At 44.6% G+C, this 12,736-nt stretch overlaps 1 protein-coding gene across 1 annotated transcript in view; it reads right to left on the minus strand.

Annotated features, from left to right (window-relative positions):
- HACD3 (3-hydroxyacyl-CoA dehydratase 3) overlaps positions 1-3,949 on the minus strand; it is a 30,991-nt gene extending 27,042 nt beyond the window's left edge. Inside the window, exon 1 of the mRNA XM_005685117.3 lies at positions 3,689-3,949. Within this exon, the coding sequence (XP_005685174.1) occupies positions 3,689-3,775 (87 nt within the window). The 5' untranslated portion in view covers positions 3,776-3,949. The remainder of the gene's footprint in view (positions 1-3,688) is intronic.

Consider the following 12,736-nt stretch of genomic DNA (forward strand, 5'->3'; position numbering starts at 1 on the left):
CACACATGGGTAAGTCTGTTCTGTTCTATTGCTCTCTGTGTTTCTCATCTAAGGTTTAGTATCACAACAATAATGTTTTACACTTGAGTAGCACACTAGAATTCACAAAGCACACTTTCAAATCTATTATCCAATTCAAGCCTCAAAACAATCCCGTGAATTAGGTGTTATTATTCACATTTATTTGTATGAAGAGACTGAGGCTCATAAAGGTTAAGTGAATAATCCATGGACACCAGATATTAAGTGGAAGAGTAAGGAACCAACTCTTTCCACCAGACTCTCTATTAGGTAAGGTCAAGAACAGCATCTTTCAAACAGCTTCCAAACAAAGATAAACACACAGCCCTCATACAACTGAAATGAACAAAAACCTCGAAAAATGAACAAATGCTTTAACAACTATGGTTGTTGGCACAAATCTGTCCTTCATGCTTATCCTGTAAAGCAACTTTATTCTGAAAGTAACCGTGCCTTAGCCCCAATGGACTCCCACTGGTGTCTTTGCTACTGCTCACCTCAAACACAGAAACAGCTGCTGATGAAGTCTTTTTCTTCTCACCTCAGTGGTGGTTTCTCATCAGACACTAGCTCTACAGCTCCAAAGACAGAGAAGAGATGCGAAAATCTGACAGTTCTCTGTGTCCCGGGAAGGGAGCATGTCTGATGCCCCCAAACTGGAATTCAACACTGAAACTCACTTACACACAAGCTACAGAAAGCAGGGGGCGGTAGAGAACTGTCCAACAACTCAGAACCCAGCTTAATGTGAGACAAAAGCAGGTACTCCACAAATGGTCTTCATTAAGCAAATAAACTAAACGCTTCATCCCAAGCCAGAATCACTGGTTCCACAGGCCATGCATGGAGTAATTAATTGGGAAGTTTTTAAAAAGGAACAGCCCCTGACATTCAAAAGCTGGCCTGGCATTCACAGCTAGGACATGTTACTCTGCTATTATACATGAACAAGATACCTTGATAAAATGAGATAAAGCCATTTCATAATTCTGAACAAGCACAGACAAAAACACGGCCACACTGCCATTCACATGACATCAGTTACCCTGCGCCTCGGCCAAAATAAGTGACTGCCACTTCTCTACCAATTCGTCTTCCCTATATATGATTTATTCAGATACCCAACCATAGCACTGCTCCTGTTTTCTGACAGCATCTAATCTAAAGTGAATCCTTGCTCCCTTAGTCTATCCCTCGGTCTCCAAAGTCCAAATTCTATGATCAGTTCTAACATTCTAGTGATCTAGCCCACAGGGTATGCTCTCCCTTGCTGATATGAGCAATAAACACAACTTGTTTAACTAGAGGTGTGTTCCTGGCAGTGCCTGGTTATAAGGCATTGACTCCTACAGCAAATCAGATGATCTGAAAGTCTATGCCGTCCTCTTTCCAGAAAGTTCTCCCAGTTTCAGTCTGACAAGAATACTTCACCTTATTTCTATAAACTGAAAGTGAAAGTGAAGTCGCTCAGTCAGGTCCCACTCTTTGCAGCCCCATGGACGGCAGCCTACCAGGCTCCTTCGCCCATGGGATTTTCCAGGCAAGAATACTGGAGTGGGCTGCCATTTCCTTCTCCAGGGGATCTTCCCAACCCAGGGATCAAACCTGGATTTCCTGCATTGCAGACAGACGCTTACCATCTGAGCCACCAGTGAAGTGATAAAAGAATTAATAAAAGCCACCAGGGAATTAATAAAAGAGAGGTAACAAATTCCTTTAACCCCAGGGACCTGGTTTAATACTCAACCCCAAATCTACAAATAAACATACTCATGCACAGAATTTTTTGTTTATATATAATATCCTTCCTTCTAGATAGAATACCCTTGGAAAGCTGAGTCTGTCTGACTCATCTTTGTAAATCTGTAGTGTTTCACACATGGTAGGGGATTTCTTTTATGAATGATACTGACATGTTACTTTAAAACTAATGGTAGCGCCAATGGATGCCTCAGAATTATGGACGAGCAATCTAAGGGGGAAAAAAAAACTCAACTGGGGACAAAATATTTATTTCTTTCCCTAAAAATAAAAAAGGATTTCTCTTTCCAAAAAAAATCCCATTTTTTTCCCTCCACCTTTACATTTCTTTAACTATAAGATATTCCAAACACATACATTCATAGTTGAAAATATAACAAATACAATTAACACGTATGTTCATGTTTCTTAACTAAAAGGTTTAGAACTTTCAGGAAAAATTTAAGTGTGATGCTTTCATTTGCCCAACAAATTTACATTTTTTTCCCCCCTCCAACACCACCCTACCTCCCCTAAAAACAGCTTTTCTGTTTGTGTTTCAGAAGTATGCCAGGATATCACATCCTTATTACAACTAGAGAGGGTCTCTGAGTTTAACTGGTCTACAAAACGTTTAACTGAATATCTAAGAGACATGGCCAGGACACAAGGTCCATACTTTTCCTATTGATTACTGTTAGAATTCTCTCTAGAAAGAGACTTTGATCCCCACCTACAAAGATTTTGCTTTTTCTCCTTTTTTATTAAAACACCCTGAAGCAGAGTAGAGGAACACTGCATAGAACATTTATTCATCCTCTGAGGTAAAAGTACAGTTCAGCCTGGTTTAACATGTTAAACGACACAGCAGGCAGTGTCACAGCCGACAGCATTCTGGCCAGTACTATCTTTCAATAGGAAAACAGGTTTATATTCCAGAAGCAAAGATTGAATTCAATAAACTCAAGTCTACAACCAAAGATCACCTATCCCTTGCAAGACAATATGCCACATGGGCTGACAGAACTGAATATAAACGCCTGACTCAGAGGCAGAGAGAGTTAAGCCAGAGTGGAGGAGGCTATAAAGTGCCATAGATATCAAGGAGAGTAGGGAGTAAGAACGACTGTAGAAAGAACATTCCAGACTACAAACTTCAGCTCCTCAACGATGGGAATGGAATCCTGGATGGTTTTGACAGAGACAGAGGGGTACACAGGTCCTGAGATGGCCACCATTTAAGAAGCCTCGGCTTGTTCACATGGAAGTCAATGAGATCAAGCATAAATGCTCAATGTGAGTTAAGATAATTTTGAAGTTCTGTATGCAACTCAGCAAACGTGAGCCCACAGTCTTCAGAAGAGAGGGGGAAATCACTCCTTCCGGGTCTTCTGGACTTTAAAATGAACAAGAATGATTTCCATCACTGAATGGCTGGGAGGTGGGTGTGCCCCCCTCCGCCCGCCCGAGGCAGCGGCGGGCCTCTTGAAGGTCCGAGGGGACCGCCGGACCTCTAAGACCAGCTCTGGACGTCCAGCCGCGGCCCGGCAAGCCACTGTCACACGGCATCTCCGACCCAACGAGCTCATCCCACGCCTCGAGGGGCCTCGGCAAACCCGAATCCAGACAGCCAGGCCTCCAGGGCCAGGCTCCAGCTCCACCAGGCCGCAAACTGCGAACAAAGAGGCTGCCGGGGCAGCCTCTGCCGCGCGGGGCTCACGCAGCACCCAAGGTACCTGAGCCTTCAGGGGGTCGCGCCCGGGGTCTGCCTTGATGAGGGCCAGCCCGTGCTCTGGCCTGGCAGCCCAGAGCGCACCGCGTCCTGGATCCCGCTGACACGCTGCTGGCTCTCGGGACAAAGGGGACGGGGGTCCCAGCGGGTCCCCAGAGCCGAGACCCGGCGCACGTCCCGCCGCCCGGCCTTTACCTGCACATCACTCAGCTCCACGCGCAGATACAGCTCGCGGTGCCGCTGAGCCCAATAGACGTGAGGCGTCAGCACTTGATTCTCCATGACCACACTGCCCAGAGCGGCTCGCTGCCTCGCTGCGCCTCGCTGTCTCAGGTAGTGCGCGGCTGGAACTGGTCAGACGAAGGCCGCAAACCCCTGAGCTCGGAAGTGCCGGCAGCCCGCAGCCTCCAGACGACCCACGTTCGCGGGCCGCGCCTGCGCAGTGGCGAGCCAGGGGACCGCGGCGCCGGCTCCCGGCCTGGCGGCGAGCCGGGCGGGGGCGGGGCGGGGGCGGGATGGGGCGGGCCGCAGGAGCGTGTGGCGCCGCCGCTCGCGGCGGACGCCTCGGGAGTGGGCTGGTGCCTTGTCGTTCGCTCTTAGCTGCTGGAAGACGGTTGAAAAATAAGCGTAAAAACTGAAAAACGCTGGAGACTCATGAAGAACTGATCAGCATAGAGAAAGGACTTGGGATTGGTGTAGCTGGAAGATTCCTCCCATTTGTCACTCATTAATTCAGCGTTTGTTGAGCGTCTGCTCTGCCTGAGCTGCAAAGATAAAACACCGAAGCTTCAGGAGTAAGTCCCAGTACCTGACGTCTTGAAACCCTCAGTCTATTAAAAGCCGCAAGGAATTATAGCCATAAGTATGATGATGGTTATAAGAGAATTGGTGGGAAAGCGAGGAAGATGACGGAAGAGTATTCTAAGAGAGGAGAGTAGGCGTCAATGCCAGAAATTTCCAACGCTGTCCCATAGAACTTTATACGATTATGGAAATGTTCCATTCTGCGCTGTCCATAACGGTAGCCACTGCCCACATGGGGCTTTTTGACTACTCGAAATGTGGCTAAAGAGACTGATAAACTGAATTTTTTATTTCCTTTACTTATAATTAACTTAAACAGTTGCAAATTAATGGCTACTCTATGGGACAGCGCAGGAGACTTGTATCTCTTTAAATAGGAAACCCAAACTAGAGAGGATACCAATTTATTTCTAATTTAAAATATCACGTCTATATCCACTTTCAGCCCCAAGTCGCCTTGGAGCGAAGAATTTGATAGGAAGCAACATGACAACGAAAACCAGATATCTGGGACAAAATCGAACTTTATAATTCAATCTGTTAGTACCCATTTATTTAGCAAATTCCTGAGCACAGGGATCCAGAGGTGAAATGATGCCAGTTCTCAGAAAACATTTAGCTCAGGGAGTAGGTCATATAAAATACAAAGGGTTTCAATATGAGAAATATGCTGAGCTCACAAAGAGGCAGGAAGGTAGGAGCTGAGGGTTGTAGAAACCAGTAGCAGACATTTGAGAGCAAATCCTTGAGAGCTGGGCTGTGAAATGTGAGGAGGAATGTGATAGAGGAAGAAGCAGAGGTGGGGCAGTAGACCCACAGGGCAGGAGTCCAAAGTTGAAGAGAGATGGAAGGTTCTGCATATTGGGAGGTGGGGGCTTCCCAGGTGGCTCAGTGGTAAAGAGTTCGCCTGCCAGTGCAGGAGATGCGGGAGACGTGGGTTGCATCCCTGGGTGGAAAAGACCCCCTGGAGAGAGAAATGGAAACAGATCCCAGCATTCTTGCCTGGAAAATCCTGTGGACAGAGCCTGGTGGGCTGCAGTCCGTGGGACTGCAGAGTCAAACAAGACTGAGGGGCTGAGCACACGCACACATACTGGGGGTTACGGGCATGGAGAAGAGAAGCTGCTGTGTGTCTGGAAAGACCCAGGGATTGGATGAGGGAAGTCTGTCTTAACAGCTGTTTGTACTTTATCCCACAGACACAGAGGCGTCAAGGAAGTTTGTTAACAGGAGATTAGCAAAATCACATATGCACTGGGCAAAAAAAAAAAAACAACAGGAGGAATTAGTAGTAGGCAAACCAGTTGGAGGTGATATAATCTTCCTGTTATGACATAATGAAAACAGCAACCTTTGATAGCCTTGAATTTTAAAAATAAAATATTTTTTTAAATTATGAAAGTACTTTTATTGCATTGCTTTTACTACAGTGTAGGCACAATATAGAGCACATTTTAAAAACTGAGGTATAGGAACCAGGCAAATTTTAAATATTTGACTTCAGCTGAATTTTTGCATGTTTATTATACCTGCATAATTAATAGGTATCCAGATCAGGATCTGGAACATTTCTATCATTCTATGTGTTCTTTCATGTCAATATACATTTGCCTACCCTTCCCTACACCCCAGTAATTACTATCATGACTTCGATCACTGTAGAATAGTTTTTGTCTATTCTTGAATCTCATGTAAATAGGATCAACATATGTACACTTTGTGTCTGGTTTCTTTCAATCAACATAATGTATTTGAGATTTATCTGTGTTGTATGAATCAACAGTTCATACTTTTTTGGTCTTTGTATAGCGTTTCACTGTATAAAGTTTTCACAAATTGTCCATTCCCCTGATGATGGACATTGCATTGTTTTCCATTTTTAGCCATGAATATTTATCTACTTGTTTTTTGTGGATATACTACTCAATTGTCTTGGGTAAATACCTGGAAATGGAATTGCTAAGTCATAGACTATGGCACCCCACTCCAGCACTCTTGCCTGGAAAATCCCATGGACGGAGGAGCCTGGTGGGCCGCAGTCCATGGGGTTGCTAAGAGTCGAACACAACTGAGCGACTTCACTTTCACTTTTCACTTTCATGCATTGGAGAAGGAAATGGCAACCCATTCCAGTGTCCTTGCCTGGAGAATTCCAGGGACGGGGGAGCCTTGTGGGCTGCCATATATGGGGTTGCACAGAGTCGGACACGACTGAAGCCACTTAGCAGCAGACTATGTATGTTGAACTTGTGTAGATACTATTAGGCAGTTTTATGAAGAGTTTTGATCAATTTACACTCACACAAGCAAAGTCTGAAAGTTCTACTTGCTCTCAGTCATTCAGTCAGTTCATTTGCTCAGTTATGTCCAGCTCTTTGTGATGCCATGGACCTCATCACGCCAGGCTTCCCTGTCCATCACCAACTCCCGGAGCTTGCTCAAACTCATGTCCACAGAGTCGGTGATACCATCCACCCATCTCATCCTCTGTCGTCCCCTTCTCCTCCTGCCTTCAATCTTTGCCTGCATCAGGGTCTTTTCCAATGAGTTAGTTCTTCACATCAGGTGGCCAAAGTATTGGAGCTTCAGCATCAGTCCTTCCAATGAATATCAGGACTGATTTCTTTTAGGATTCACTGGTTTGATCTGTTGCAGTCCAAGGGACTCTCAAGAGTCTTCTCCAACTCCACAGTTCAAAAGCATCAATTTTTCAGCACTCAGCTTTCTTTACGGTCCAACTCTCACATCCATACATGACCACTGGAAAACCCATAGCTTTGACTAGATGGGCCTTTGTCGGCAAAGTAATGTCTCTGCTTTTTAATACGCTGTCTATGTTGGTCATAGCTTTTCTTCCAAGGAGCAAGTGTCTTTTAATTTCCTGGCTGCACTCACCATCTGCAGTGATTATGCAGCCCAAGAAAATAAAGTCTCTCACTGTTTCCGCTGTTTCCCTATCTATTTGCCATGAAGTGATGGGACTGGATGCCATGGTCTTAATTTTTTGAATGTTGAGTTTTAAGCCAGCTTTTTCACTCTCCTCTTTCACTTTCATCAAGAGGCTCTTTAGTTCTTCATTTTCTGCCATAAAGGTGGTGTCATCTGCATATCTGAGGTTATTGATATTTCTCCCAGCAGTCTTGATTCCAGCTTGTGCTTCCTCCAGCCCAGCGTTTCTCATAATGTACTCTGCATATAAGTTAAATAGGCAGGGTGACAATATACAACCTTGACGTACTCCTTTCGCAATTTAGTACCAGTCTTTTGTTCCATGTCCAGTTCTAACTGTTGCTTCCTGACCTGCATACAGATTTCTCAGGAGGCAGGTAAGGTGGTCTAGTATTCCCATCTCTTGAAGAATTTTCCACAGTTTGTTGTGATCCACAGAGTCAAAGGCTTTGGCATAGTCAATAAAGCAGAAGTAGATGTTTTTCTGGAACTCTCTTGCTTTTTCTAGTTGCTCTATTTCCTTGGTACTTTCAGTCTTTTCAATTTTAGTCATCTTGATTGTGATAGTGAAAGTCATTCAGTCGTGTCTGACTCTTCAAACCCATGGACTGTACAGTCCATGAAATTCTCCAGGTCAGAGTACGGGAGTGAGTAACCATTCCCTTCTTCAGTGGATCTTCCCGACCCAGGAATTGAATCGAAGTCTCCTGCTTTGCAGGCGGGTTCTTTACCAGCTGTGCTACCAGGAAAGCCCTGGTCATCCTGGAGGCTGTATAATAAAAATAATTTTAGTCCAGCATATCTGAACCCTGAGGTTTATCAACTGACCTCTATCCAAAGTGAATTGAATTCAAGGCTCTTGGTAACCAAGGAGGCTGAATGTTGACATTTTGCCTCAGATGCTCCATAAGAAAAGTCCAGAGGAAGGGGACTTATCCAGACTGGTTCCACCACCACTAACCCATTGGATGACTTCTCTGGGCCTGAACTTCCATATCTATCAAATGAGAGAGTGCCCTCCAATATTCTTCTCAGCTATTCCTAACGTTTCCTGTGAGGACCGCTATTGTGGGCCTCTCTCTCCATGGGAAATGCAGTTAAAATATATATATATATATATATATATATATATATATATATATATATATAAATGGGGAAGGGAAAGAGTAGCATCCAGGTAAATTATAAAAGATAGCAGAGGGGGTAAAAAGGCAGAGCAGAAGTAGCCCTGCCGAGCTGAATCAGGAAGGGCTGAGGGTTTGATGATACCAGTCAAATGAGAATGCAAATAAAGCACAGTCTTTGTATTCTACCTTCCAGGTGAGCCTCCCCAGCCCTCTTTGGCCCAGGGTCACCCCTCCCTCCTCTGGCCACCGGAAGCATTTGCTGAGTGCTTTCCGTGGCTGAAGCACGTGGTGGTGGTGTAGTTGCTAAGTCGTGTCCGACTCTTGTGACTCCATGGACTGTAGCCTGCCAGGCTCCTCTGTCCATGGGATTCCCAAGGCAGAATACTGGAGTGGGCTGCCTTTTCCTTCTCCTGGGGCTGAAGCACATGCTCAGTACATAAATCTGTACTCCTGCCTTTGACAAGTCATCATACACATTCTCCTTGTCCAGCATTTTACAGAAGCTTTTTATATCTATAAGAAACTTTGAAAGATGAGCTATTGAATTTGGCTGTGCTGTGTCTCACCCAGGATCACCCAACCAGATATCCTTAACCGAAATCAAGTTACTCTATCTAGATGGCACAAAGTTGAGAGTGGAGAGAGACTGAGAGATCAGCCCAGGCATCTGAACCTGGGGAATCTGTGCCCACCCAGTCCATATCCCTGTAACCCCTTAACTATGCCAAGAGAGTTGTGAGCATTGCAGCCAATTGTAGCTGTAAAAACCGTCCCCTCAACCTGTCAATCCCCAGTTCGGACGACTGTGCAGAGATGCCCCTTTCCTTGAGTGTGGGGAGTGGCCTTTCTACCTTGTTCAATTTGACCTACCTCATAAGTCTTGGCTTTCTGGGCTGCCCATATGGTTTCCAGGAAGACAGTTGGTGTGCTACCATTTATGGAAAAAAAGTGGAGTGGAGAGAAGAATACTACATTTACACATAGGCATTTGTTTATGGGCAAACATGGGCAAACTCCAAGAGATGGTGAGGGACAGAGAGGCCTGGCGTGCTGCAGTCCATGGGGTTGCAAAGAGTCGGACATAACTTGCGACTGAACAACAAGAAATTCATATATTGTGTTGGCCAAAAAGTTTGTTCTGGCTTTTCTATAAGCTGTTACAAAAGAATTTTTGGCCAAGTCACTATCATAAAATTGGCTTCCCAGGTGACCCAGTGGTAAAGAATCTGCCTGCAATGCAAGAGACACGAGATCACTCCCCGGGTCAGGAAGATCCCCTGGAGAAGAAAATGGCAACCCACCCCGGTATCCTTGCCTGGGAAATCTCATGGATAGGGGAGCCTGGTGGGCTACAGTCCATGGGGTCGCAAAAAAAGAGTCGTGCCTGACGTAGTGACTAATACCCACACACTAAAATATTACATAGAGAGTATATGTGCGGAGGGAAGCAGTGACTGAAAGATCAGCATAGGAGAATATGTTTACTATATACACTTCTATTCAAAAAACTAAATATGAAAAGAAAATTAACTGAAAAGGCTCCTTTTTGTTATGGTAGCTTGGTTTGTACTGCCTCCAAAAAGGTGCAAAATATAGAGGAAGTGGAAAAACAAACTCTAACCCATCGGATATGATGCGGTCAACTGCTATTACATGCTTGTGATCTGTTTCCTCAACTAGATCAGAGGTCCCCAGCCTTTTTGGTACCAGGGATGGATTTCATGGAAGACAGCTTTTCCACAGACAGGGCAGATGGTTTGGGGATGATTCAATCACATTACATTTATTGTGCACTTTATTTCTAATCTAATGCTGCTGATCTGACAGGAGGTACCAGTCCATGGTCCGGAGGTTGGGGAACCCCCGAACTAAGTTGTAAACCTCCCTACAACACAGATTGTCTCCTTTTGGTATCCTATAGCATCTAGTACAATGCTTTAGAAAGTAAATGCTTAAAATGTACATGTTGATGATAATGCCCAGCGCTGGAAAAGTTTTAGTGAAACTGGCACACTCATGCTGAGTATAGCTAAGGGCAGTGTGAATTCGTGGCATTTTGAAAAGCAATTTTGCAAGAGGTAGCAAGAAAAACGGAGATGTTTATGCTGGTTGGCTTTGTAATTCCCCTTTGGAGATTTTATTCTAACACAATAATTTCAAGGAAGAAAGATGTATATATGAAGATGTTTACAATGTTACACAGAAAAACACTGGGACTTAAGAATGACCAAATGAATTGTGGTATGACAATTCAGTAGAAAAACTATACAGCTGTGCAAAATAATAAGAAACTAGCAGTATTGAAAATATGATAAAAGATACAAAAATTTTGATTACTGCTTTATATAACTGTAAGATACTAGGGAGTAACTTGTGTTTTTGTTTTCTTCCTTTTTAACCCTTGATCCTTCCCAACAGAGGGAGCTAGCATGAGGCAACCATTGTTTTCTGGGAGTTATAACTTTGGGGTTAGAAAACAAAGACATCAGATTCTTCTCTTTTAACCTCAGTTGAACATTCAAGACAGAAAATATTTGGAGTAATATTCAGACTAAATAAAAATTTTCCAGGCACTCTTTCTGCGCCCTTCTGATGTCTATGTCAGAAGCTTTTTCTATTTCTTTTATACTTTAAAACTTTATTTGAAAATTTCCAAGTATAAGAGGGAGAGGAATGTTTACAGATGACAGAAATAAAAAGAGATGCCTGATAATAATCTGTTAGTAAGGAGAGGACCCAGGATGGGAACCCAGGACTACCTGACTCCAGAAATCCGGGCTCTGACCCATGAGTACCACTGCCTGAAGACCATGGACTGGTAGATGCAGAAGGACTGGGAGGCAGGTTGGTCTCTGACGAGGCCCAGTGTGAAAAGGTGTCAGGTTTGCTAAAAATGAGGTCAGAACCACTGGCGTGCTCAGTCGTGTCTGACTCTTTGTGACCCCCTGGACTGCAGCCTGCCAGGTTTCTCTGTCCATGGGATTCTCCAGGCAAGAATACTGGAGTGGGCTGCTATTTCAGGGGTTCTTCCTGACCCAGGGAAGAATCTACTTCAGGGGAAATAGTTTGTTACCTACTCCAGGGTTCTTCCAGGAATCGAACCCTTGTCTCTTGTATCGCCGGCAGATTCTTCACCACTGAGCCACCTGGGAAGCCCAGAATTGTGTGAGGACCTGATTACCCCAGACAGGCATGGATTTCACGATGCAGTCCAGAGACTTCCATAGTGGTCCCGTGGTTAAGAATCCACTTTCCAATGGAGGGGACACAGGTTCTATCCCTGTTCTGGGACTAAGATCCTATGAAAGAGGCAAGAGGGGCTACTGATCCCTGTGCTCCTGAACCACAACTAGAAAGAAGGCCATAGGCCACAAGGGAAAAAAAAAAAAAAGATCCTCCAGGCTGCAGCTAATACCTAACCAACTGATAGCTGATGTAGCTAAATTTCAATTAAAAAAAAATTTTTTTTTAAGTCGCAGCCAAGGTTCCCTGGAAAGGGTTCTCACTTGGCCTTACCACTCTAGCTTTCACTCACATTTACCTGCCTGCTGTCCATTATGTCAGAATATGATTGTTTTATGATGCTTTTTGATTTGTTTTGATCAGCAAGCGTGGATTTGTATCATCACCACCATGCTATTTATTCAGACCACGTGTGCTAGATAACTTGCCTTTTCCTGAGGAGTTCCTAGAGTGTAGCCTAATATGATACAGTTAAGTAGGTTTTGTCAAGCACACATATACAAGTTTGGCAAGGCCCAGACCTGACTGATTCAGGCAGTAAATATACAAGGAGCCAGTTTAGGGACTTCCCTGGCACTCCAATGGTTAAGAGTCAACCCTTCCAACTCAGAGGGGTGTGGGTTCAATTCCTGGCCAGGAAACTAAGATCCCACATGCCACATGGCATGGTCAAAATAAAAGCAAGGAGCCAGTTTAGCCTCAGACAGTTCATTATTTACATATACCACAAAGGGAAGAATGTATCAAGGTGCCAGCTGCCAGTGATCCTTATCCCACATATGAAAAAAGACACTCCTGAAGCAAAAGGAGCCAGGTGACTACAATGTAAGTTCTGGGATAACTACCTGCTGAGGAGCCAGTTCTAGGCTGCAGCTAAGAGGCTTTTATATTCTCAGCTCTATTATGGAGGGGTAGCGGGGGATGGGGCAGAAAGTCTCCAGCTCATCAGACCTGCAGGGGGACAAGGTGTTCGGAGGCTTCTGGTCCTCTCCAGTTTCAGAAAAGTCACAAAGCATTCTGCTACAACTCAGGTAAGTATCCTTTTGACCCTTTTACCTGGGAGGGAGGTCTTTGTGGTTACATATAAGGTGGCCAGGGTTCATGGAGGAGATGTTCGCCC

Source organism: Capra hircus, chromosome 10 (genome assembly GCF_001704415.2).
Source record: "Capra hircus breed San Clemente chromosome 10, ASM170441v1, whole genome shotgun sequence".
NCBI lineage: Eukaryota > Metazoa > Chordata > Mammalia > Artiodactyla > Bovidae > Capra > Capra hircus.